This window comes from Corapipo altera, unplaced genomic scaffold (genome assembly GCF_003945725.1).
Source record: "Corapipo altera isolate COAL_440 unplaced genomic scaffold, ASM394572v1 65, whole genome shotgun sequence".
Classification (NCBI taxonomy): Eukaryota; Metazoa; Chordata; class Aves; order Passeriformes; family Pipridae; genus Corapipo; species Corapipo altera.
The window spans coordinates 12,042,360-12,062,555 of NW_020884891.1; the positions used below are offsets into that span (position 1 = coordinate 12,042,360).

Below are 20,196 nucleotides of genomic sequence, written 5' to 3' on the forward strand. Positions count from 1 at the left end.
TTGGTTTCAGAGCTTTAGAACACATGCAGAATGTCCATTTTTGTAATACCAAGTTCCACAGTGGACAGAACAAAAAACTCCAGTGATAACCTACCAATGCATCTGCTTTATGCTTTAGCTTCTTAGCCTCTTGCATGTAATAATCTGCATTGTGAAGCCTAGAGAGACAAAATCAATTAATTCAAGTCTTTGCTTTCATACAGTTGGACAAACATTGTTTAAAAAATTTGCTGACTGCTTTCAAGAACAATTCTGACACATACACCCACTTATCTCTTTAAATCTTAACCTGATATCAATCTGAAGCTGCTGTATGCAAAGATATGATGGGTGACCAGAATGTAAAATAAGTAGCTGTAGAAACTGGCCACCCAAAGGACCCATTAATGTGTGCTGAACAGAGGAAAAGGAAAAATATTTTAAACTAATTAAGTATAAGAAGTTTCCATTAGAGGAGCTAAAATAAAAAAATGAAGAAGAATTACCATGAACCAACATTCATGATCTGAAAACATTTATCAACAGTCTTCATTAATCAGTGACAACAGTTCATTTGTAAAGATTAAAACTGTGTATGCCTTTGTGCAGCACAATTCACACAGGTGCCCAATGCCTGCACTGTAATCAAGCAACTCTCTTTCCCTGGGAGCTCTGCTAGCAAGGAAATCCCAACTACAGAACATGCAGCTAGCACAGAGTCAATAAAACTTACACATCATCAAATGTTATTTTGGGTCTTCTGGGCTCAGAATTCCCATTGGAAAGTGTTGGCATTGCAGACCAGATGTCTGGTTCTAGATGGCTGGTGTCAAGAAGAGTGTTGGCTGTTGGTGTATTGTGAGATTCTTCCTCCTAGAAAACACAGGACTGTTATTCACAGTTCAAACAAACACCTTCCAACAATTTCAGTGCTCACATCCACACCCCCCACCCCCAAATGAAAACAAAAGCCCTTCAAACAAACAAAAAGCTAAGACTCAAAGTAGCACTCACAGATACCCAACTACATCCAGGTTACCTCACCAAACCAGCCTTCCATTCTTCATAACATGAGTCTAACATGTTAATTAGGTGACTGCACTCCAGAGTCTTCACCTGAATTCAGTAATTTACACTTTTAGGTGTAATTTTTAAGTTGATATCACAATGTTATCAACTAGACACACTGGTTAAAGCAAGGGTGAGGAAATCTAATGCAGGAGGGCTGGAGGTAAACTCAATTTCCTTCAAGGTGTATCACTAACATAACATTTTTTTCTTTATTATTAGGAGCTAACTGTTAAGGTGACTGAAGAGTCAGCTTGGATTTCATCAGGGAACAATTCCTGCACTCTTGCTACAGAGAGAAGAATGGAAAGCAGAAGTCAGGAGTTGTGACTTTGATTAAAGCCATAAGCATAACAGAAGCATTTAAATCAGGCAATTGCAACTTGCAAGGTTGGTCCATAACCAGATAAACTAAATTACAGACGAACCAATGAACGAGGGAAAGAATTTTAGACAAAATTTATTTGGAGAAAATTATTTAGAAGAAAAATATTTCATGTATCAAGGTAATAGATTAACCAAGGATAAATCTGATTAGAGATGCTGGGATGAGAGGAAGAGGCCCTGCTGTTTACATAGCATTGTTTATATGCTGACATATGCAGTTCATTTTGGCATTGATTTCAGTTGAAGGCGTGTGTATTATTGTCGCAGCTTGAAGTGACACAATGATATCAGAGAGCAACAGGGATGAATGAATAAGGTGAAGCGATTTGTCACCTATGATCCAATGCAGCTTGTGAGTTTTACTATTACAGTGCAGGGTAACAACCTCTCACAAAGTGGTGAACTGTGAAAAATGGGGCTATGCATGTCCTTTTCTGTGGCAGAATTCTCTTCTTGTCTTTTAATCTTGACAGCGATACTAAGATACAGTTTGATACTAAATGATGTGTTTGAAACTCTTGAGGGAGGATTGTTTTCTAAAATGGGCCCAAATCCTCATGTTTCTCTGTTTAAGCTAAGAAGAGGAGGACAAATTGATGTAAAATTGTACTTTGTTTTAATGAATTTCCTATGCAGTTTTGGCTCTTTTTCATGTGTTTTCAGCAAAAAGCCATCTGAATCTGGTGAAAAGCAAGCAGGAAGGAATTGTCTATATGAAAGCCATTGATGGGGAGATGGCCCTAACAGAATGATGTTTCTCTGGGCGAGGGGGGACAGGAACCCTATTTACATGGTATCTAAAGGCTTATACATCATTCATGGAGATTAGGTGTAAATAAACCTTGCTGCTGGGAGCCTGCAAACCTGAGAGAGGATATTAACATGCTGAGTGTGCCACGGACAATTAGCTCTTTGTTAGATTTTTTTTTTTTTTTTTCTGTTTAGTTTAGGCCGCAATATTCAGTAGAACTACAGTGCCTATTTCTGGCTGAGAATTTGGGACAATTATTCAGGTGATAGTCCTAAAGTTTTATTTTCAAAATGTGTGTGTTGCAGCTATATAGTTAATCCTAATTGCAGCTAATTGGTGGCTGCAAAGATTTTTCTCTGAGGCTTAGGGACCTGGTGTTTCAAGGACTGATAGCCAACACCACATAGATGCCTAATGCTGACCTGAAAACGGAACTTGCAAGAGTTGCTTATGTCTTGCTCTACTACTCACTGCCCTTGAGTGTGGCTACCTAAGCATTTAGAAATAGATACTGTAGGGAAAAAAAAATCAAACAGAACAAAGCTAAGTTAACTTTATCTTGTTCACTTCCCGCAGTCGAGGCTGGTTACTTACACAGATTCCTTTGGGGTTAGAAGAGGATTTATTTTCATTCTTTCTGTGTTTAGAGACAGAGGAGGAAGAGCTGCTGGTCTGGGAGGTGTTTGTGACAGTGGTCTCTTGGCTGAAGGAGCTGTTGTCACTGCTGTGCCGCCGGTGCACAGGTTCATCCAAGAGTGGGGATAACGGAGGAGGGAACAGCTTCTCTTCTCTTTTCTTTGTCACCTTCTTCACTGAGCTACCACTGCTCCTGGGACACAGATAAAAACAGCTGCACTTCAAGAACCGTGGTTAATCCTCCACAGCACAAAGCTCTAGGTTTTATTTACAGGGAAGCCAGCTGTACCCTCAAATCCATCCTGCAGTCCCCCTGCTCTACGAGGTGAGTCACAAGGGGACAGGCAGGGACAACACAAGAGCTGCCTCTGCCATTTCAATGGCTGCAGAACCCTTCTGCTTTGGAGGACAACTTGCAGTGCATTAGTACAAATTGCACTCAATTTAAATGCTAATTTGAGTCAGTCTTCATTTGAGAGGTCATAGAGGTTCTGACTCAGCAAAGTGCTGGAAAGTTTTACGCACAGGGTTATTTCCTTTGACATCAAGTATGACTATTTATGTTTTTAACATTAAGCATCTTTTTAAGAGGTGGATTAGGGCCCACGTAAGCAACCTTTGCAAAAAACCCAAATAGCACATGGCATGAGAACCAAAAAAAGAAACAACTGCAAAATGATAATCGTAACAATAACAAGATAATAATTATTTAACCTCTAGAATAAAACCAATGTTCAACACTATATTAAAATGATACATTGTAGCTGGCAAAAGCTCTTGAGCAAATATTGGCTGATGAATTGAACGTGATTCAGAAAATGAATGTGGTTTTGACATGAAAGCTCAAGTAATATGATAATCTATTGTCTGTTTTATGTACAGAAATTGTTAGCTGGCTAGAAATGGCAGCTGTGATACACAGTAAAAACAAAAAAAAGCCTGGTAGACCTTTTTCCACTCCAATCCATCAAAAAAGAAAAAACCAAACCCAATACCCCACTGACTGTTTAACACGTTAATCTACTCATAGATTTTTATTTCAGGTACTGTCCCAGCTCAGTCAATGAAGATAACCTGAATTTTAATCTTTTGTTAGACATCTAATATTGCACTACATGATCATTTACTTTTCATGATTATTGACTAAAATTTCAATAACAAATTAAGTCAACAAGAATTTATGTTTTGTTCACACTTTCAGTCAGTGTCAGGAATTATAGATCTACTTTGCCTTACCGTAACCAGGAAAAGAGGAGAAAACCCAGGTTTCCTTACTCCTTATTTTGGAGCTCTCTCTCTCATTTTAGTCTGGCCTCTTCTGCAGTTTCACCAACAGTATCAATATCTACACCTGCTTTGGTCATTCCCCTACTTTGGGCCTTTGGTGATACAGAAATATTTTAGCCTGTCTGTGAAATCACAGAGTGAAATCAAACGAACTCCTCATGTTTCAGGTTTTATAGCTTGTCTACCCAAAACTATTTTAATTCAACTGAAGCAGAGTTAAAAATATCTTATTTGAAAGTCTCTGATATTAAAGATCTTCAGATGAAGAAATAAAATGAGCCCAGAATTCATATTGCCTTACATTAGGACAGGGATGGATGCTGTCCTGCTTGGAAAACACATGGGCCCGAAGAAGATCAAAGGGAAGCAACCCATGTTGGAATAGGCTGGCAGTTCTTCGAGGAGACTGATTTTATGCACATGTGGTCCTGCAATATGTCCTCCAGAAAGTTCTCACTCAAAGCTCCATCTGTTAGCTTTCTGACCCCCAAAGGGCATTTTGGAACTCAGACAAGTTACCATAGTTATAGCACAATAACACTCTGAACTCTTTCCAGAGGAAAGTTTTCCAAAGGAGGGTAAGCACTGCCCTGACAAAGCTTGCATGTGTTCTTGGGTTGTACAGAGACAAAGCAGACAAAGTTAATGAAATACCCAGAGCAGAACCCAAACCCTCTGCCTCCCAAACACACGCCCTTCACAGGGAACCCTGAACATGCATGCATGGGTGGGAGCACAGAGCTAAGTTGTTTTCTGTGCCACTGTGCACAGATGAGTGTGGAGCATTTCTTTTTGCCTGGGACAGCTCTGCAAAGGGCAGAACAACTGAATCTGCAGCTCTGTCTCAAAGTCATCTGAAGAAACACAGAATGGGAGGCACTGAACAAGTCCCATTCAGGATCTGACCCTACACCACAAGTGAGGTTCCTCAGCACAGCTGTGGCTATTTTTGGGGCTAATTCTCTGTCCGCAAAGTCTACCACTGCATGGGGAAATTTAAGACACATATAAAGCAACTGATGCAACATTCCTCAGCTGCTACACAGAGCTGGAGGGATTAAGAGGGTAGTACAACAAAAAATTAAGAAGGCTGCAGGTGCCATGATTAAAACTTCACTACTTAAAACTTCACCAGTTCACTTTATCTTTGGACTCAAATATAAGATGGAGCAAACCAAGGCATAGGTGCAGCTACTCAGTTGTGGGTGGGAAGACTTAACCACAAAGGATAGAGGATATTTTTTCTACATTAAACTCCCCCCCCCCCCCAACAATGCAGTTATAATTCTGTCTGGTTTTTTTTTTATTTTCTTCCACTATTGCCCACTTACTCCTATGAGGTTTTGCAGGAATTAAGATGATAATTTATTTAGCAATGTTACCTCCCTCAGATTTACTCTAAAGCATTTATGTTAACAATAACCTCCATGAAATAGGTTGTTACCAGCAGTTAACCAGATTGTCACTTTGCTTTGGGCTGTTAATGGCCTAAGAAACTGGTCTTTGATTGCAGTAATCGCTAATTTTGAATGAATTTATTGCAATAATTACCGAGACTCAATGGTTTAATTTGCTGACATGATTGTTAGTTAAAATATATTTAAAATCTAGGGAGAAACACAATAAAAGTGCAAGGAAAAACTACAAGCAGAACTGATGGTCTTGTGGCTGCAGGGTTTAATCTTTTGTGTTTGAAAAGGCCAATTATCAAGGAAATAGGTTTCCCATCTGCCTTTTTTTTTTTTTCATCCTGGTTTGTTTTTTTAAAAGCAAGCAAGCAGGCAAGGAGAGGTCAGTGCATGAAGAAGAGAGAATTTCCAGCTACTCTCACATTTCAAGCTGCCTTTCTTTGCTCTTTCTTTATCCACTCCTTGTGGTATGCAGTGGTATCTCTGGCCTGTTAGTGAGACAAAGCCACTATCTATACCAGTCACTTGGCTTTCCTTTGCCTCTGCTCCCCTGGTCCACAATGAAATGCTGCACATTGATGGTGTGTCTGACTTTCTGCAGGGGGTTCACAGGGAAAGGTCACTCCCACATTAGCTTGGACCAAATGGTAGCAACTGAGTGAAGCTGAAGTCATTGTCAGAGATGTGAGGGCTGCCTCTGCCACGACGGAACCCCAATGAACGCTGCTCTGACTCCCCAAGGGATCAGCTAATATATATTGCCAAGTACAGGTGCATCTTCAGCTAAAGGTCAAACAAAAGGGAACAGGAAATCTTGAAAAACAGGCAGAAATGCTTGCCTCAGACAGACTTCCAGCGTGCCTGCTAGATGATGGGCATGATTCACTGGTATGAGTCCACTCTGAAATTCAGACTCACAGTTTGCATCACCAAATAACTCTCTGTGTTGCCACAAACAGCCAAATGTTGGTGAATAGTTCTCCGTCTAGCCTGGGTCTACTGATCAATTATTCAGATATAAAAGGTATTCAGCAGCAAATACAATTAATGCTTAGATTAAAATTGCTCTGGCAAGCAAGTAAATATAAATAAATAATCCTCTGCTGCAAAGCAGGCAGCTGATCTGACAAAAATCCAGCCTTGCAGCAGCGTTTCAAGGTATTACTATGAATTGGACAAAACACTGAATCATCTATTCCTTCATTTGCTAGGAAGTATCAGAAATAAGGAAAATACAGTGGTAATAGTATGAATAGTTATATTTTAAGTGTCAGGTCAGATTTAGGAAAAGGGATCAGCCCCAGAGTGTGTGAGGGAAGGAACAAAGAGAGAGATAACTATGGCTTATGCAATGACTACATAATACAAACCCACTCTTTGGTTGTGGAAATGCCTTTTAAGCTCACAACTTATTTGAAATTTCTACACTCAAACAGTATGTGTGGTCATAGAAACTTGTGGAAATTAGGCATTTAATCGCCTTATTAGACATGTGACCCTTTAAAAATTAATTGTGCATCTTTTCTTGCTTTATTGAGCCCATATATTTAAGGAAAGATTATGAGAGAAATGTATCCAAACTCCTAAACCATAGCAAGGCAGCCAACAGGAGCTGCAAAAGCACAGGTGTGACCTCTCTTTCCCTGATTCCTCCAGACTCCTGAACGTCTCCGAATTTTGGCCCAGAGATCATGGTCTTTCTGTCAAAACACTTTCGTACCTATAAAAAAGCCCAATGAAAATCTCTGAAGTCTGCCTTGGGGAACTTGGCTTGTTGGCACAGGGATCAAGTTCTAAAGGGAGAGACCTAAGGTTCCTATTGAGTGAGAACATCTTGGAACTTAACACCTTCTTAAGGGATGAAGATCGAAGATCACCACACCTGCAGCTGAATCACGACTCGTTTCTCAAAGTCCTTATGTAGAGACTTAAGAGGTCTGAAATAAAACTTAGAACCTTTGGGAATAAAGGAGCAAATGGCAAAGCCTGTCTTTCAACCTTTTACCCCTGAAGTGCTATTTTCCCCCATGACCTTGAACAGTGGACTTTCTTCTGCCTCCCTTTAAAACTTTACCCTCTGGAGAAGAGAACCATTCCCGATTGCTTAAAAACAATCTGGGGCTCTCCAGAAATTTATCTTCATACAGTTCATCCAGCTCCCTGATCTTTTGGGAAATACAGTGCTCTACACTCAGTTGCAGGTCTCTGGGGGTTGAAAACCTGAATTATCAAAAAATATTGCATTTGTTTCAAGCAAATTTAGGAGACACTAATAACAACTGCAGTGTGAGCCACGACTCAGTTACTGCGGTGGAAAAGTCAGGAAATTTTGTTTCAAAACTTGAGGCAGATGAGAGAAAAAACTAGCATATGGAAATAACTATTGATGGACACAATTATGTTTTAACAGAGAATACCAAAGGCTTGAAAGCTCTGAGGAATCAGATTAATGACCTGGAAAACAAGCTCAAATTAAGAAACATCAGGTTGGGGGTGGATCCTTAGGGCCTGCTGGTGACAAGAATAGAAAGATTTTTTTTAATGGATTGTGGAGGTGTTAGGGATGGATAATCCTTGATTCCTTCTGCAATATATCTTTGTTCATTGTGTTTCTAGCAATGATAATGTGGCAACACCCATCAGGATGTTTATCAAATGTGCAACACGTTACAGACGACATTGAAACTTTCAACTCATCTGCCTTTTCCAGACTCCAGTTCTGATTTTCTCAGTGGCAGAATGAGGGGTTAGTTCAAGGACTGAAGTTACTCTGTAATTACACCAGTATAAACAAAATGATGATCAGCCTTCTTTAAGGGTTTTAAAATTGGTGTGCTTTATCTAAATTTAACTACTACTGCCCTCAAATTGTTTTCAGAAGCACATTGTGATTTTGACTTTTTGCTTGTCCCAAAGCAGAAAGAAGTGCCTCATCTCAAAACCATAAAAGCACAAAATTGTAACAGAAGGGAATTGGACTCTTCAGTTATTTACAGAATGTTAATCTTGTGGCTCTATAATCAGAATCATTATTCAGGTGGCACCTGTTTGCTCAAGCATTATAGCCATGTAAGACAGTCCAAAAGGCACAAACTTATCAGATGGTATGTCTGCTGAAATACAGAGCACGTATGCCTGAAACATTTAGGATGGTCACCCCTGGCATTTCTGGATATGCAGCAAAAAGAATAAGAGCTGCTTAACGGAACGGCAAAGTCACTATTTCATTCAATAAAACTGAGAACTGTCTCTTATGAAAATGATTTAAAAAAATAAATTCCAGGCAATCAAATAAATCCCACTTTTAGTGAGATTCTCTGTCCACAGAGGTTAAAGATGACCGAGGCAAGAAAGAACACTGAGAGAATGCAATGTGTGGGTTGAAGAGTACAGCAGGATTGAGGCAGCATGCTGAATTCCTGCAGTCCATCAGAAGGATGGGCAAAACCATATGGATTCTGTTCCTGATGGAAAGGAATACCAATGCTGCGTCACTTATGCTCATGGGCTATAAAGCCCATCTACACCAAAGACATTTACACAACAGTACTGTGAAATCCCTCATGAATGTTATGTCAAAAAACCAGAACTTACTCTTTAGTGCTGGTTATTCTGTGGTTCGGTATCGGAGAGATACAAGGTGGGAGCAGGCACGAAGCTGGAGGGTCCTCCAGGCGCGGCTTCTTGCTTTCAACAAAGGTATCCAGGCCTTCTGTCTGCTTTAATAAAAAGAGGTAGAGCATAAAAAATCCAGTATTTATACACAACTTCACTGGCTATTAAGAGGATCTCCGGAATCTCTGAATTTCCTTTATAGTAGCAGCAATTAAAATACTGGTTTAAGAGAAACGAAAATCACTGGAAATCAGGGCTAAACCTGCTCCAAACATGACATGAAGTTATATAACAAGTGGCAGATAATCAGGAAGCAAAATGTCTCATGTGCTGAAGTTATCTTCTGTAGTGCATTGGAACCTAATTAATAATGACTAGTTAGCACCAAACCTTACTCAAGTACATAGCTTTTACTCATTGACCTAACAAAAGTTGATGGGAAAACTTCCCTGAGTTAAGTATTCCTAACAGGACTAATAGTACAGGACCGAGCTGGGGTAGTCATTAACTGTAACAGTTCGTTTAAATTTACTTTGGAAGACTCCCTGATGCATGACTTTTGTGCCTGAACTAGGATGATACAAGCAAAGCTGATTATTGCTCTGTCACTGGAACCTTCATATCAGCCTTCAAGCCCACTAGTTGATGGCTAAAATAAATCTTTTAATAGCATGATTTAGAAACGCAAATCAGTCTCTCCCTACCCTGCTTTAACTGTTGATATACCCTCAAGTCATCCTAATTGGCTTGTTTCCCCTTGGGTAGCAATGAACAATCATACTGCAACTGAAGGGGCTGATTCAGAGCCCAGCTTATGTTTGCACTGGCCCAGAGCAAGATTGCACATTTTGTTACTTTCTGATTCACAGTCTTGGTTAATGAAATTAGGAGGTTCCAACTCTCATATAACCCGTTATTTTTTTTATCTCCTGAGAACTCTCAGTTTAGTTGCCAATACTACACTTGTGTTTTAGTCAAGATTCCTTCTCTATCATACAGACATTAGCAAGAATTACCTAGCAAGAATTATTTTGTATAGTTAACATGCACCCCGGTGTACTTATACATACACATAAGCATGGGCATTTATACTTCCTTCTCCTCTTCTTTTCTCCTTCCTTCTTACATCTCTACCTTTAGCGTACAGCTAGAATATAAATTGAATAAAAACCTGCTGAGTTTACTCATGTGATTATTTCCACTTAATTCAACAGGGAAGGAGCCAGTGCAGTGACTCATGTAGGCAGGGGAGCAGACCCTGTGTCTGCCTGGCATCTTCTGTCTTTGTCTTGTATTAACTCTCTCCTACCACTGGACTGCTCAAACTCAGGATTTCAAGAAGTCCACTAAAACAGAAAGCTGAAGTCACATTTTCAGTGATTTGTAAAATTTGGGGTATAAATAAAATACACTATGATGACTTCTATCAGACAGACCAGAGCACAACCATTTCAGATGGGAAAACTGGCTACAAAAATTCATTCCTGATATAAAACTTCAGGTTTTTTTCTGAAAACACATTTAGTTTGAAGTGCAATGTCATATCCCACAAGATAGGATGCCCTTGGGCATAAATAACTTAAAGCACATGATAAAACACAAAGCCTTCAGTCAAAATATATTTGCTTTTTGAGGAAGCTGTGTAGAGAGAGTAGCTAGTTAGGCAAATTATATTTCTATGAATCCCATTTGTTTATACCACAAACCAATATAAAACTAAATTCATCAGGAGCATAAGCAAGCACCATTCCACTGACTTTCATGAATCCATGCCTGTTTAAGCCAGTGGTGAAACGCCTTAATCCTAATTCATAATGCCTTCCAAACAGAAGTCACATTTTCTGAGTATGGCTGAACCTGTACTAATAAGAACTCATCATTTTGATCTTTCTGCAGATTACAGAACACTGGAAATTAATAGGTAAGTGAGCAAATACAGTGAAAAAGCTTGTAAGACAAATCTCAGAAAAATACATTGTTTATTGATTTTGTCAGCTGGGGTTTGCTTTTTACTAGTTTCTGATGTTAATTTGTAGTGCACCTGTTAAGTGTCTGTCCTTTGTAAAACCAGTAAAGCCTCAGTGCTGTGATGCCTCCCCATAGCCCTGCTGCAGGTGCAGTGAGGAATCACTGGCTGTGGTCCTGACCCCGAGGGTGCTCAGAAACTCACTGTTTTCCTCTAAGCAATGAAAACAACTTACCTTGTGTTTCCTTTTGGATTTTATGGAGGGTTTTTCAGCTGCTGGGGTCGGGGACTCTCGAGATGGTCGCCTGTGTTTCACATTTGCCTCTCTCGGTTCACTTTTCACAGGCGTGGTCTCAAAAGGCTCCTGTCCAGGTATCCTAGAGAGTAAACTAAGGTCTATTTTCACCCACAGAGATTTGAGTTCTTCGTATTCTCTCAGTGGGGACAGAAGTTCGTTTTGTACGATCGGGATGGGAGAAAAGAGCTGCTCCTCCAGGTCGTTGCTGGTCTGGTCAATGGATGTGTTGCTGCCATTGCTTGTTAAACTACTTACGCTGAGGATGTTACTGCCAGAGTCCTTCACTTTGACGCTGCTGCCAGACCCAGTGCAGGCTGGCAACACTTTAGCCTGCAAGCTCTCCTCCTGGTCTGTGTTTGAGTCAGAAGTAGATGAATCTGTTTCAATGAATTCCCGGGACTTGGGGACAATTTTGCTGGGGCCTCTGTACTTTTTCTTCTCTGAAGTGAGACCTGTGCTAGTCCGTGGTTCTTTCCTCGGAGCGGTCTTCCCAACTGCTGCTTTAGTTCGAACCTTTGGCTGCTCGGGGGGTTCCTGTGTGTCTTTTTCTTTGGGAGTGTTGCTGGTATTATTTGGTTTGGGCCAGTTATACTCTTCTACACTGGAAGTCCTTTCTACCTTTTTGGGTTGCTTTTTCCCAGTAGTCCTTTGTGAAGTTGGCTCATTATGAGCTGGTGACTTCTGCTTGGAGCTTTTTGCCTCTGGGGTTTTCTGGGCAACCCGCGGTTTGGCTTTCTCTCGGATGGGACTGAGGATCGCCCGGTCTTTGGAATCGCTCGGGGGCAGGCTGCTGCTGAGCTTCCCTTTGTTTGGCCCTTCGGCCTGCTGGTTGCTCTGGGCCTGGGAGCTGGTCTCGCTGTGGGGCTCATTTTGATTGTTGATGATGGTCTTGTTGTGGGGGTTCACTTTATTAAGCCATTTATCCAGCTGCCATTTGTTTGTTGAGGGGGGTTCAGGCTGCAGGTTGAATGACAAGGAACAAATCTCAGACAGAAGCAGTGCTTTTCCCTTTAAAAGAGGTCTTTTTTTAACATACCCTTTTATTTCAGTCAACTAGTGGTGACTGCTAGTTTTATGGGAGTATTTATGGAGTATTTATGGTTAATTAGGCTTCCTTATCTGGTTTACAATGTGGCCCTGGAGAAATTTAATACAACTAAAAAGTTTAGCTAGTCCCTGAAGACATAGTTTTGTCATGTTGCCTTTCCTTAGTCCCAGCTGAATACTGTGTCAATAAAATCTTCTCTAGCTACTGGCAAAAATCTAAATATTTCTTAAAAGCAATTCAAATGTAGGCCAGAAAGATTATTCCAAAAGCTAGAATGAGTATGTGGGTCATACATGTGAAAATGTAAAGGCAAAAAAAAGTCAACGGCATCAAACAGCACAGAACTCCAACATCTCCCTAACAGGGAGCAGGATTTCGCTCCCCTCCACGTTTCCCCCTTCAAGCCCCTGCTGGGAGGAGCTGAGCGTGGCTTTACCTCTGGCGTGGCACTGCGCGACTCCTCGTTGCACTCGCTGTCACTGGAGCTGCTCTCGCTGTCGGAGTCGGACTCGGAGCTGCTCTCGGACTCGCTGGAGCTCCCGGAGCCGCCGCTGGAATGGGCCAAGCCGGTGGCGTGTGCCGCTGGCACTGGCAGGCTGCTGTGGGGAGAAGATCCTCTCTTAATGTGCTCCTGTCTCTTTTAAAGTGTTGCCTTGGGGGGAGCCCCCCAGTGAACCCTGTTCATGCCAACTGCCCTCAAGTGTCACCTCCCTCTCCTGCAGCGCAGACCCAGTGAGAGCTCCAGTGGCTGTGCCACCGTGAAGCCACCAAAGGAACTGTTTGGGTTTGTGATTCATGGGACACGTGATAATGTTAATAACATCACCATCACCCTCAAGTATGAAACACTCCAGTGTCACAAGCCTGGACTTATTAGGCCAATGATTGCAAAAACTAACAATCACACCTAAATAATTCATTAATGGAATCATGGTTTCTTCATTTTTTGCCAGTTCATTTATAATTTATGATCAAAGGAAGGACATCAGGCAACTAATATTGGACAGGGCATTTTAAAAATTAATTTTAATGAATACTTTTACACTGCAGTGTACAAAAACTACATATTTTTGACAAGTCTTCAGGGACTGCCCAAGAATTTTTTATTTATAGCTTTTTCCCCTCTCATGTTTATGATAATGCAGTGAGAAAATAGCATTCAAGCTGAAAATAAGCCTCTCTGTGAAATCTATTTTTCTATGTGTTCAAGTGTCCTCTAAGATGTATTTATTAGCAGTGCACTGGGTGTCATTGTTTTTCCTCAGCATTTATTTCTAATCTGAGAGGTTGGATGACCCCAGATTTTAGCACTACAGAATTCTGCCAGTCTGAGTCTTTATAAACTCATCTTTAATTTCAACTTTTTTGTCAGGGAGATAACCATAAGGTTTTATGTCTCTTCAGCTGATCTATACAGAGGCTTTTTGATGATTGATTTTAAATTTGTGAAGCTGACAAAGCAAAGTGTTTGAAAATTGACACTATTTGCTAGTAGTCCTTTATGGATATTCAATACTTCACCTTAATATATCATATGCTGTGCATGTCCCATATTGAGTGATCCAGAGATGCTAAGTTACAATGCTTTGCCTCTGTTTCTGCTATCTGCTTTTCTACTTTCCTCCAAGAAGGATTCAAGTAAGCCAGGTACATGCTTTCCTTCCCCTTTCAAACCAAGATGCTCTTTGCATCAAGCTGCCCTCTTAAAAAAACACAGCAACCAAGAAACTGGAAGTAGGAAAAGCCATAACAAACTGATGTGTGACCCTGCTCTGCTAGAATCTTTACAAGTATTGCCACTGGCTTCCGTGACAATAATAGATGGTCTTTAATTTTCTCCCTACACTGAGCTACTTTCTCTCTCCCTCCTTGTTGGTAAACCTATTGCTTACACCGCGGTTGGTAACACAACTGTCTCTCTGAGCCTTGCAATGGCCCTGCAGTGCCCATTGACAAAACAGCTTGGTGCTTTAGGGTGTATTAATGAAACAAAATTACTCACTTGGGTAATGCTACAGATCACTAACTTTGTTGCTCATTAAGTCCATATAGTTGTTTCTGGTTTTTTTTTTTTTTAATTGTTCTAGAGGCTCCTTACTCACCTGACTCAAGTAGAGTTACTTAGAAAATTTCAACTGGAAGTATCAGGTAATTCAAAGAATAGATGATTAAAAAATATGGGCATTTCCAAAAGTATTATGGAAAACTAAACACTGATGAATTACAATGGATCTTAGATTTTGTATTTAATGTGATTGTTTTTGGAAACCATTTGTGCATTTGTATTTCTTCCTTTACCCCTCCTTTACAGTGAAACTCAAGAAAATGCAGGGAAATACACTTCTCACTTTTTTTTTTCCCCAGTAAACAAGGAAACAAGAGTGGAGAAAAAGGGAATGTGTTTGTAGGGGAGTTTGCCTTGCAATTCAACAGATTGCAATTTTGGTCTTATATTTTCTATTTGGAAAACAGTAATAGTAGATGAAAACTGAGCTTTCCTATTTCATCGCAAATATTTCCAAGAATAATAACAAAAAATCAGAAAACACTCTAAGGATTCCCAAACTCAGGACTTAAACACGACAATTCCATTCTAACATACCGAAATGAAGCATCAGCCTTGAAAAAAGTATTATTTATGGAATTATCAGAAAACTGAAGTTGTAATTTAGACAAGTTTTCCCCTAAACCTGAAAACTTCTCTCTTTGTTTTCATCCTAAATGGAAGTGAACATGGCAATATTAATGTTTAATCCGTGCCAAAACTCCAGTTCCCACAATCCAAGCAGTGAGAGGGCTGTGAAGGTGAGATGTTCAACCCTCTGCAGCTTACAAAACAACTGGAGCTGTACTGTGGCAGACTGCAGCTGTCTGACAAAGAACTCAAAGGGGAAGAATAAAACTATGGAAATAGATGGCAGCTCCAACCTGGCCTTATTTTCTTTCTTTCTGCACACCAGCCTCAGAAAAAGTTAGCATATGCCAAACATTACTGAATAACACAGCTCAGCAAGCATGCAGGAACCAGACAGGCTCAAAATAATGTTTTTCATACAAAATACAATGAGGTCATATTTGTCTTTCATCTGGGATAATAAAATTATGCCTTGGCTACACTGGGCAGTTTCATGCTGAAGGCATCATTGCCTGATCCTCATTACTGAAGTAGAAGCATTCATTTTCATCATGTAGTTTGGGTTGAGAGCAACTGTGTATGCTTTGCAAAACAATCAGATAAGACCCAAAATGCCTTTCCTAGCATCTCACCATACTAAAGATAGAGAGATCTTGTACATAGCTGCAAGCACAACCAACTTCTTATAATGCTGTTCAGTACAGAAGAAAAAACCACACAGACCTTTCACATACAAGTGCATAAAAAAATAAAATCTTTGCTTCCGATAAAATGAGTTTAGTAGAGATTCTGGATTGCCTTCTGTGTTTTTTTTCCCTAAATAAAATGCATCTCTTAGTTAAAAAAACAGGTTGGTTTGCAATCTTCCCAAAGACTTCTTCAGCTTCAAAGTTTGATCGTGTTTTAAAAGATGTTGGGCTAGATTCTGCAAACATGCATTCAAGCAACTGTTATACAAATAAACTGGGCTTCTTCACATAGGTATCAACTACATGAACTGGGGGTTGGCTTTCAAGGAGACTTTCAAAGCAAGCTTTGTTATGTTGCTAAGATCCAGACAAAGAATGCCAGTCTAGACAAGGTTTAAAATGGATTTAAAGCATTTTATCATCATACACAAGTCCTCAAAGTGACTAAAGGGGGCAGGAAGCACTGGTATTTGAAACTCTTGAATTTTTATTTCCCAGCAGGAGAGGAACACTCATATTGTGCCTCAGTGTTTGGGTGGACAATGTTTTTATTTCATGTGACCTGAAAAAAAAATTATTAAAAACAATGCTGCACAATGGAACACAGCATTGTTTGGGTAACTAACACTTAGAAGAAAGCCAGTTCATTATTATCACTTGAGATTGGAGGCCCCCACTGAGACCAGTGACCCGCTGTGCTGGGATCTGTGTAAATACATGATGAGACACAGTCCTTGGGCCAAAGAGCTTGCAATCCAAACACACAAAGCAAACATCAGAGGTATTACACTCATCCCCATACTCAGTGCAGGCCTGTCACATTCTCTAAGTGCAAGGCCTCTCTGCAGTTAATAGAAACATCAGTTTTTCCCCCTTTTAAGTTTGTTTTCTCCATTTTCCAAGGCCTGTGCTCAGCACTTGGGCTGAATCCTGTAGGGCAGTCAGAGGTGCCCTGCCCTGACCCAGAGCCCTGGCCACGGCTGGGAGGGAAGATGCACATGTGACTGGACAGCAAGGACCACACTACTCTGGCCAGATGGATCAGTGGTTGCCTCACCTCTCTCCCAAGGAGCTTCTCCTGTGCCATGGGGAAGAGAGACACTGGAGTGACACCCATACCACAGGTGGGAGGGGAACCAGACCTCCACCTTTTGCAGAGATCATGATGAAGTCTCTAGTTGCCTGCACAATGGTAAGCTGGTCTCCTTTCTGCTACCCAACGTTGAAGCAGAAAGAAGAGACCTACCTGCATTATCTGGCAGAAATTTGTAAGGAAGCTCTTCTACAGCATTTCCCCCCATCTCCCTTTTTCTGCTTTTGCAGCACACAGTGCTTCCCCTGTCCCGTGCTGCTTGGCACATGATTGTGCACAGGGTGGGCATGAAGTATGAGATGAGAAATGCCTTGAAGGACGGGACAAACACGAGTTCACCAGTGGTTTTCAGCCTTTGTTGAGCTCAAACTTAACTACAGAGCAGCTGAGATTTGCAGGTGTGTGGCTGCTGATGGCTCCTGGTGAGGAACTGCATCGAGCTCATCACACACCAACCATCTTTCTTTCACTGCCTTTCCCTGGTACAAGTGATCTGCCTAAATTTAAATGTCACCCTGCAGCTTGTCTGTTTTTTAATTCATAGGTTATTTTTCCAAAGCCAATTAAAGCAGACATGGCATTATTATGTGTCTGGATTATTATGCTGTATAGAGAACTAAAGGCTTGATATGTGGCTTAAACTTTTTTTGTTCTTGTCATCCAGACTATTATACTGTTTTCAACATATCATTTACTCTACTTTTGTAATAAATGATCTTCAAGATTAAACCTGGTAGTTATAACAAAGATAATGTGAAATACTCAAACTCATTAACCTCTAATAAGAAAAAAAAACTTTTAGCCTTGTAAATACAGATGCAAAAAAAGATCTATAATTCAGACTCCAGCAGTAAAACTCATCAAGGAACAAAAATTCCTAACAAGTCCTTAGCTATCTCCCTGAACCTTTTACCAATTAGATGTAGTCATGTTAATTGCTGTGAAGAGAATTTGGCAAATAGATGGTGCCCTCCAACAATAGGTTTATTCATTCCAACCCTTCCTTTTTAGGGTAATGATGAATTGGCCACTTGTTCCACTGCACTACCCAGAAATCAAAATGTAAACTTAGAGAAAGCAGAGCATTGCTGGGCAGTGGGAAATTATAGATGGGAACTGACCAGTGAGTCAACAGTACATCAATGCTGGCAATGTATTTCCATGAGAAGCAGCACCCTACAAAGGATGCTTTACTGCACAGACTTATATTTAGGGAAAATTCAACCAATGAAATGTGGAAAGGCCAAGGTCTCTGCTGGAAAAATGACTACAGACTTGACAGAGTGGTTGATCTTCCTGTTGAGGCACTGGATTGGGACTTGGATGAATTTTGCTTTGTGTTTGAGAAGAAAATACATCTGTGCATCAGTTCCTGCTGAGTAAAAGAGAGACTATGCGCCCTATCCTTAATCTTGCTTGTCTATTTAAAATGCAAATTCCTGAGAACAAAGAGTCTGATTGCACAGGGCAATCTGAAAATTGGGCACCCAGCTCTGAGTAAGACTTTTGTGCACTCAGTCACATCTACCAGCAACACTCACTCTTGTAGGGATACTGTTGTTCTCCCCCTCACTACACTTTATTTGAAGAGACTGAGGAACAAACCCTCTCCAGCTGTTCAGAAGCTATCCCAAGCTCTCCTTCAGAGTCTATTTCTACGGAAAAACTGTGAACCTGATGGGCATTACTAGGAGTTACTGGACTCACTGAATTCTGCATAAAAAAGGGCTGCTTCATTATTATAGTAGATAATAACAGAGCAGCACCTAGCAGATTAATATTTAGTGTCAGAATTTAATATCATAACTGTTCAATAATGAAGTTTTATTTCTCTTCTATTCTCACACCATTATCAGGAAGTAATATTCTCTTCTAATTTGAAAGAGAACTACCCTTTTTTTTATAATGAATTGTTCATATCTTTATCTTCAACCCTATATATGACTACCATTAGATTGCTTTTTAAAGAAAAGGATTGCTCTGAATGATTTGTTCACTCCCTTTCCATTGGTTAGTATTAAATTATTTATCATCAGGCTGGTAGGATTCAAATCTAAACTTTCAAAGATTGGGTTGACACAGGAGCTGAAAACCTGTATCAAGCCTTTTAAAATATTAATCAGCACCCAGGTCAATGAAATGAAATAAGGTGTGGAAATTGTTACCTCAGCTAACATTAGCACGTGTAGTTAAGACATCACTTATGATGGCTCTCTCATGTCAAAACACATGGAAAGGGAAAACCTCTCTAATATGTTATTCAGGATGTGGCAGCTGATCTGCCTGTATCAATCCTGAACACTGTAATGCAAATAGAAGTACTGATTTATTTTGAGGGGGAGGGTAATTTACAAGATGTTGTATGTAAAAAGCCACAGTGTTCAAAAGTAAATATTTTAATCAAAGACTGTTTATAACAAGGTTGATAGAGTTACTGAAACAGATTTTTTTCAAATACATATAACCCTTTTATACTTCCAGCTTTAAAGACCATAAAAAAGGATAGGAAAGATGAAAGAAATAAAAAGAATGACAGAACTAACTCCTATGAGCCACAATCTATGTCAAAGCAGAACTAAAGTGATTGACAGCTTGCATTAGTAATGAATAGAGTGGGGAAAAGCTGCCAGGAATCCGTAACAAGGTCAAAGCCTTCCAATAAAGAATTACATTAGCCACAAATCCTAGGTGGAACTGTGTATATACATCTGCAATGTGACTTTAACCATGGTACTGTTTCTGCTGTCCTGTTCTGACTCTTTTCCAGGTTTTATTCCTGGGCCTCAGTAAGTTCTGACTCTTTCTGACGCCTGCAACAAAGAACAGGTGTAACATATCAAACTGCCTGTGACATTATAAAAAACAAACAGAAGAGGAGGAATTTTAATGGCACATCTCTAACGGTGCACATAAAAAACTTCTTGAACTATCGGTATGGAAATGGCTTTCCTTCCAATATCACAGCACTGTTATACACACTTGACATGGAAGAGAAGGGGATTTTGCATATTAAAAGCAATATTGTATCCATGATTTGTGCATGAATCACGCTGCTCCCCTCAGAGTTTAGAAACAATTTTGTGAGTACGATATTATTCAGGGGATGCACTGTATGTAGGCTTTTTGATGTACAATATTTCAGTGAATGGATTCAAGTGTCAGAGAGCATTATTTGTACTGTGGCCTGATGTGCTACTGTTTGCCTGGCCTCTGGAAGAACAAGAACACTCTCTCTTACTGTGAGACTCCAAAGGGTCTCATTTGATGTAAATGGAACCATTTTATTATATCCATATTGCCCCACTAAATCAAGCTACGTATGAGGATTGATACAC

General features: G+C 40.2%; 1 protein-coding gene across 4 annotated transcripts in view; it reads right to left on the reverse strand.

The window, feature by feature from the left end:
- Window positions 1–20,196, reverse strand: part of AFF2 (AF4/FMR2 family member 2) — a 302,637-nt gene that overhangs the window by 28,523 nt on the left and 253,918 nt on the right. For 2 of the 4 annotated variants that reach the window (XM_027645272.1, XM_027645269.1), the window contains exons 10-15: window positions 12,881–13,043; window positions 11,334–12,353; window positions 9,112–9,236; window positions 2,780–3,014; window positions 713–852; window positions 95–158 (exon numbers count right to left, since the gene is read on the reverse strand). In XM_027645272.1, coding sequence (XP_027501073.1) covers window positions 95–158; window positions 713–852; window positions 2,780–3,014; window positions 9,112–9,236; window positions 11,334–12,353; window positions 12,881–13,043 — 1,747 coding nt within the window. The remainder of the gene's footprint in view (window positions 1–94; window positions 159–712; window positions 853–2,779; window positions 3,015–9,111; window positions 9,237–11,333; window positions 12,354–12,880; window positions 13,044–20,196) is intronic. The other 2 variants (XM_027645270.1, XM_027645271.1) reach the window with 2 other exon arrangements.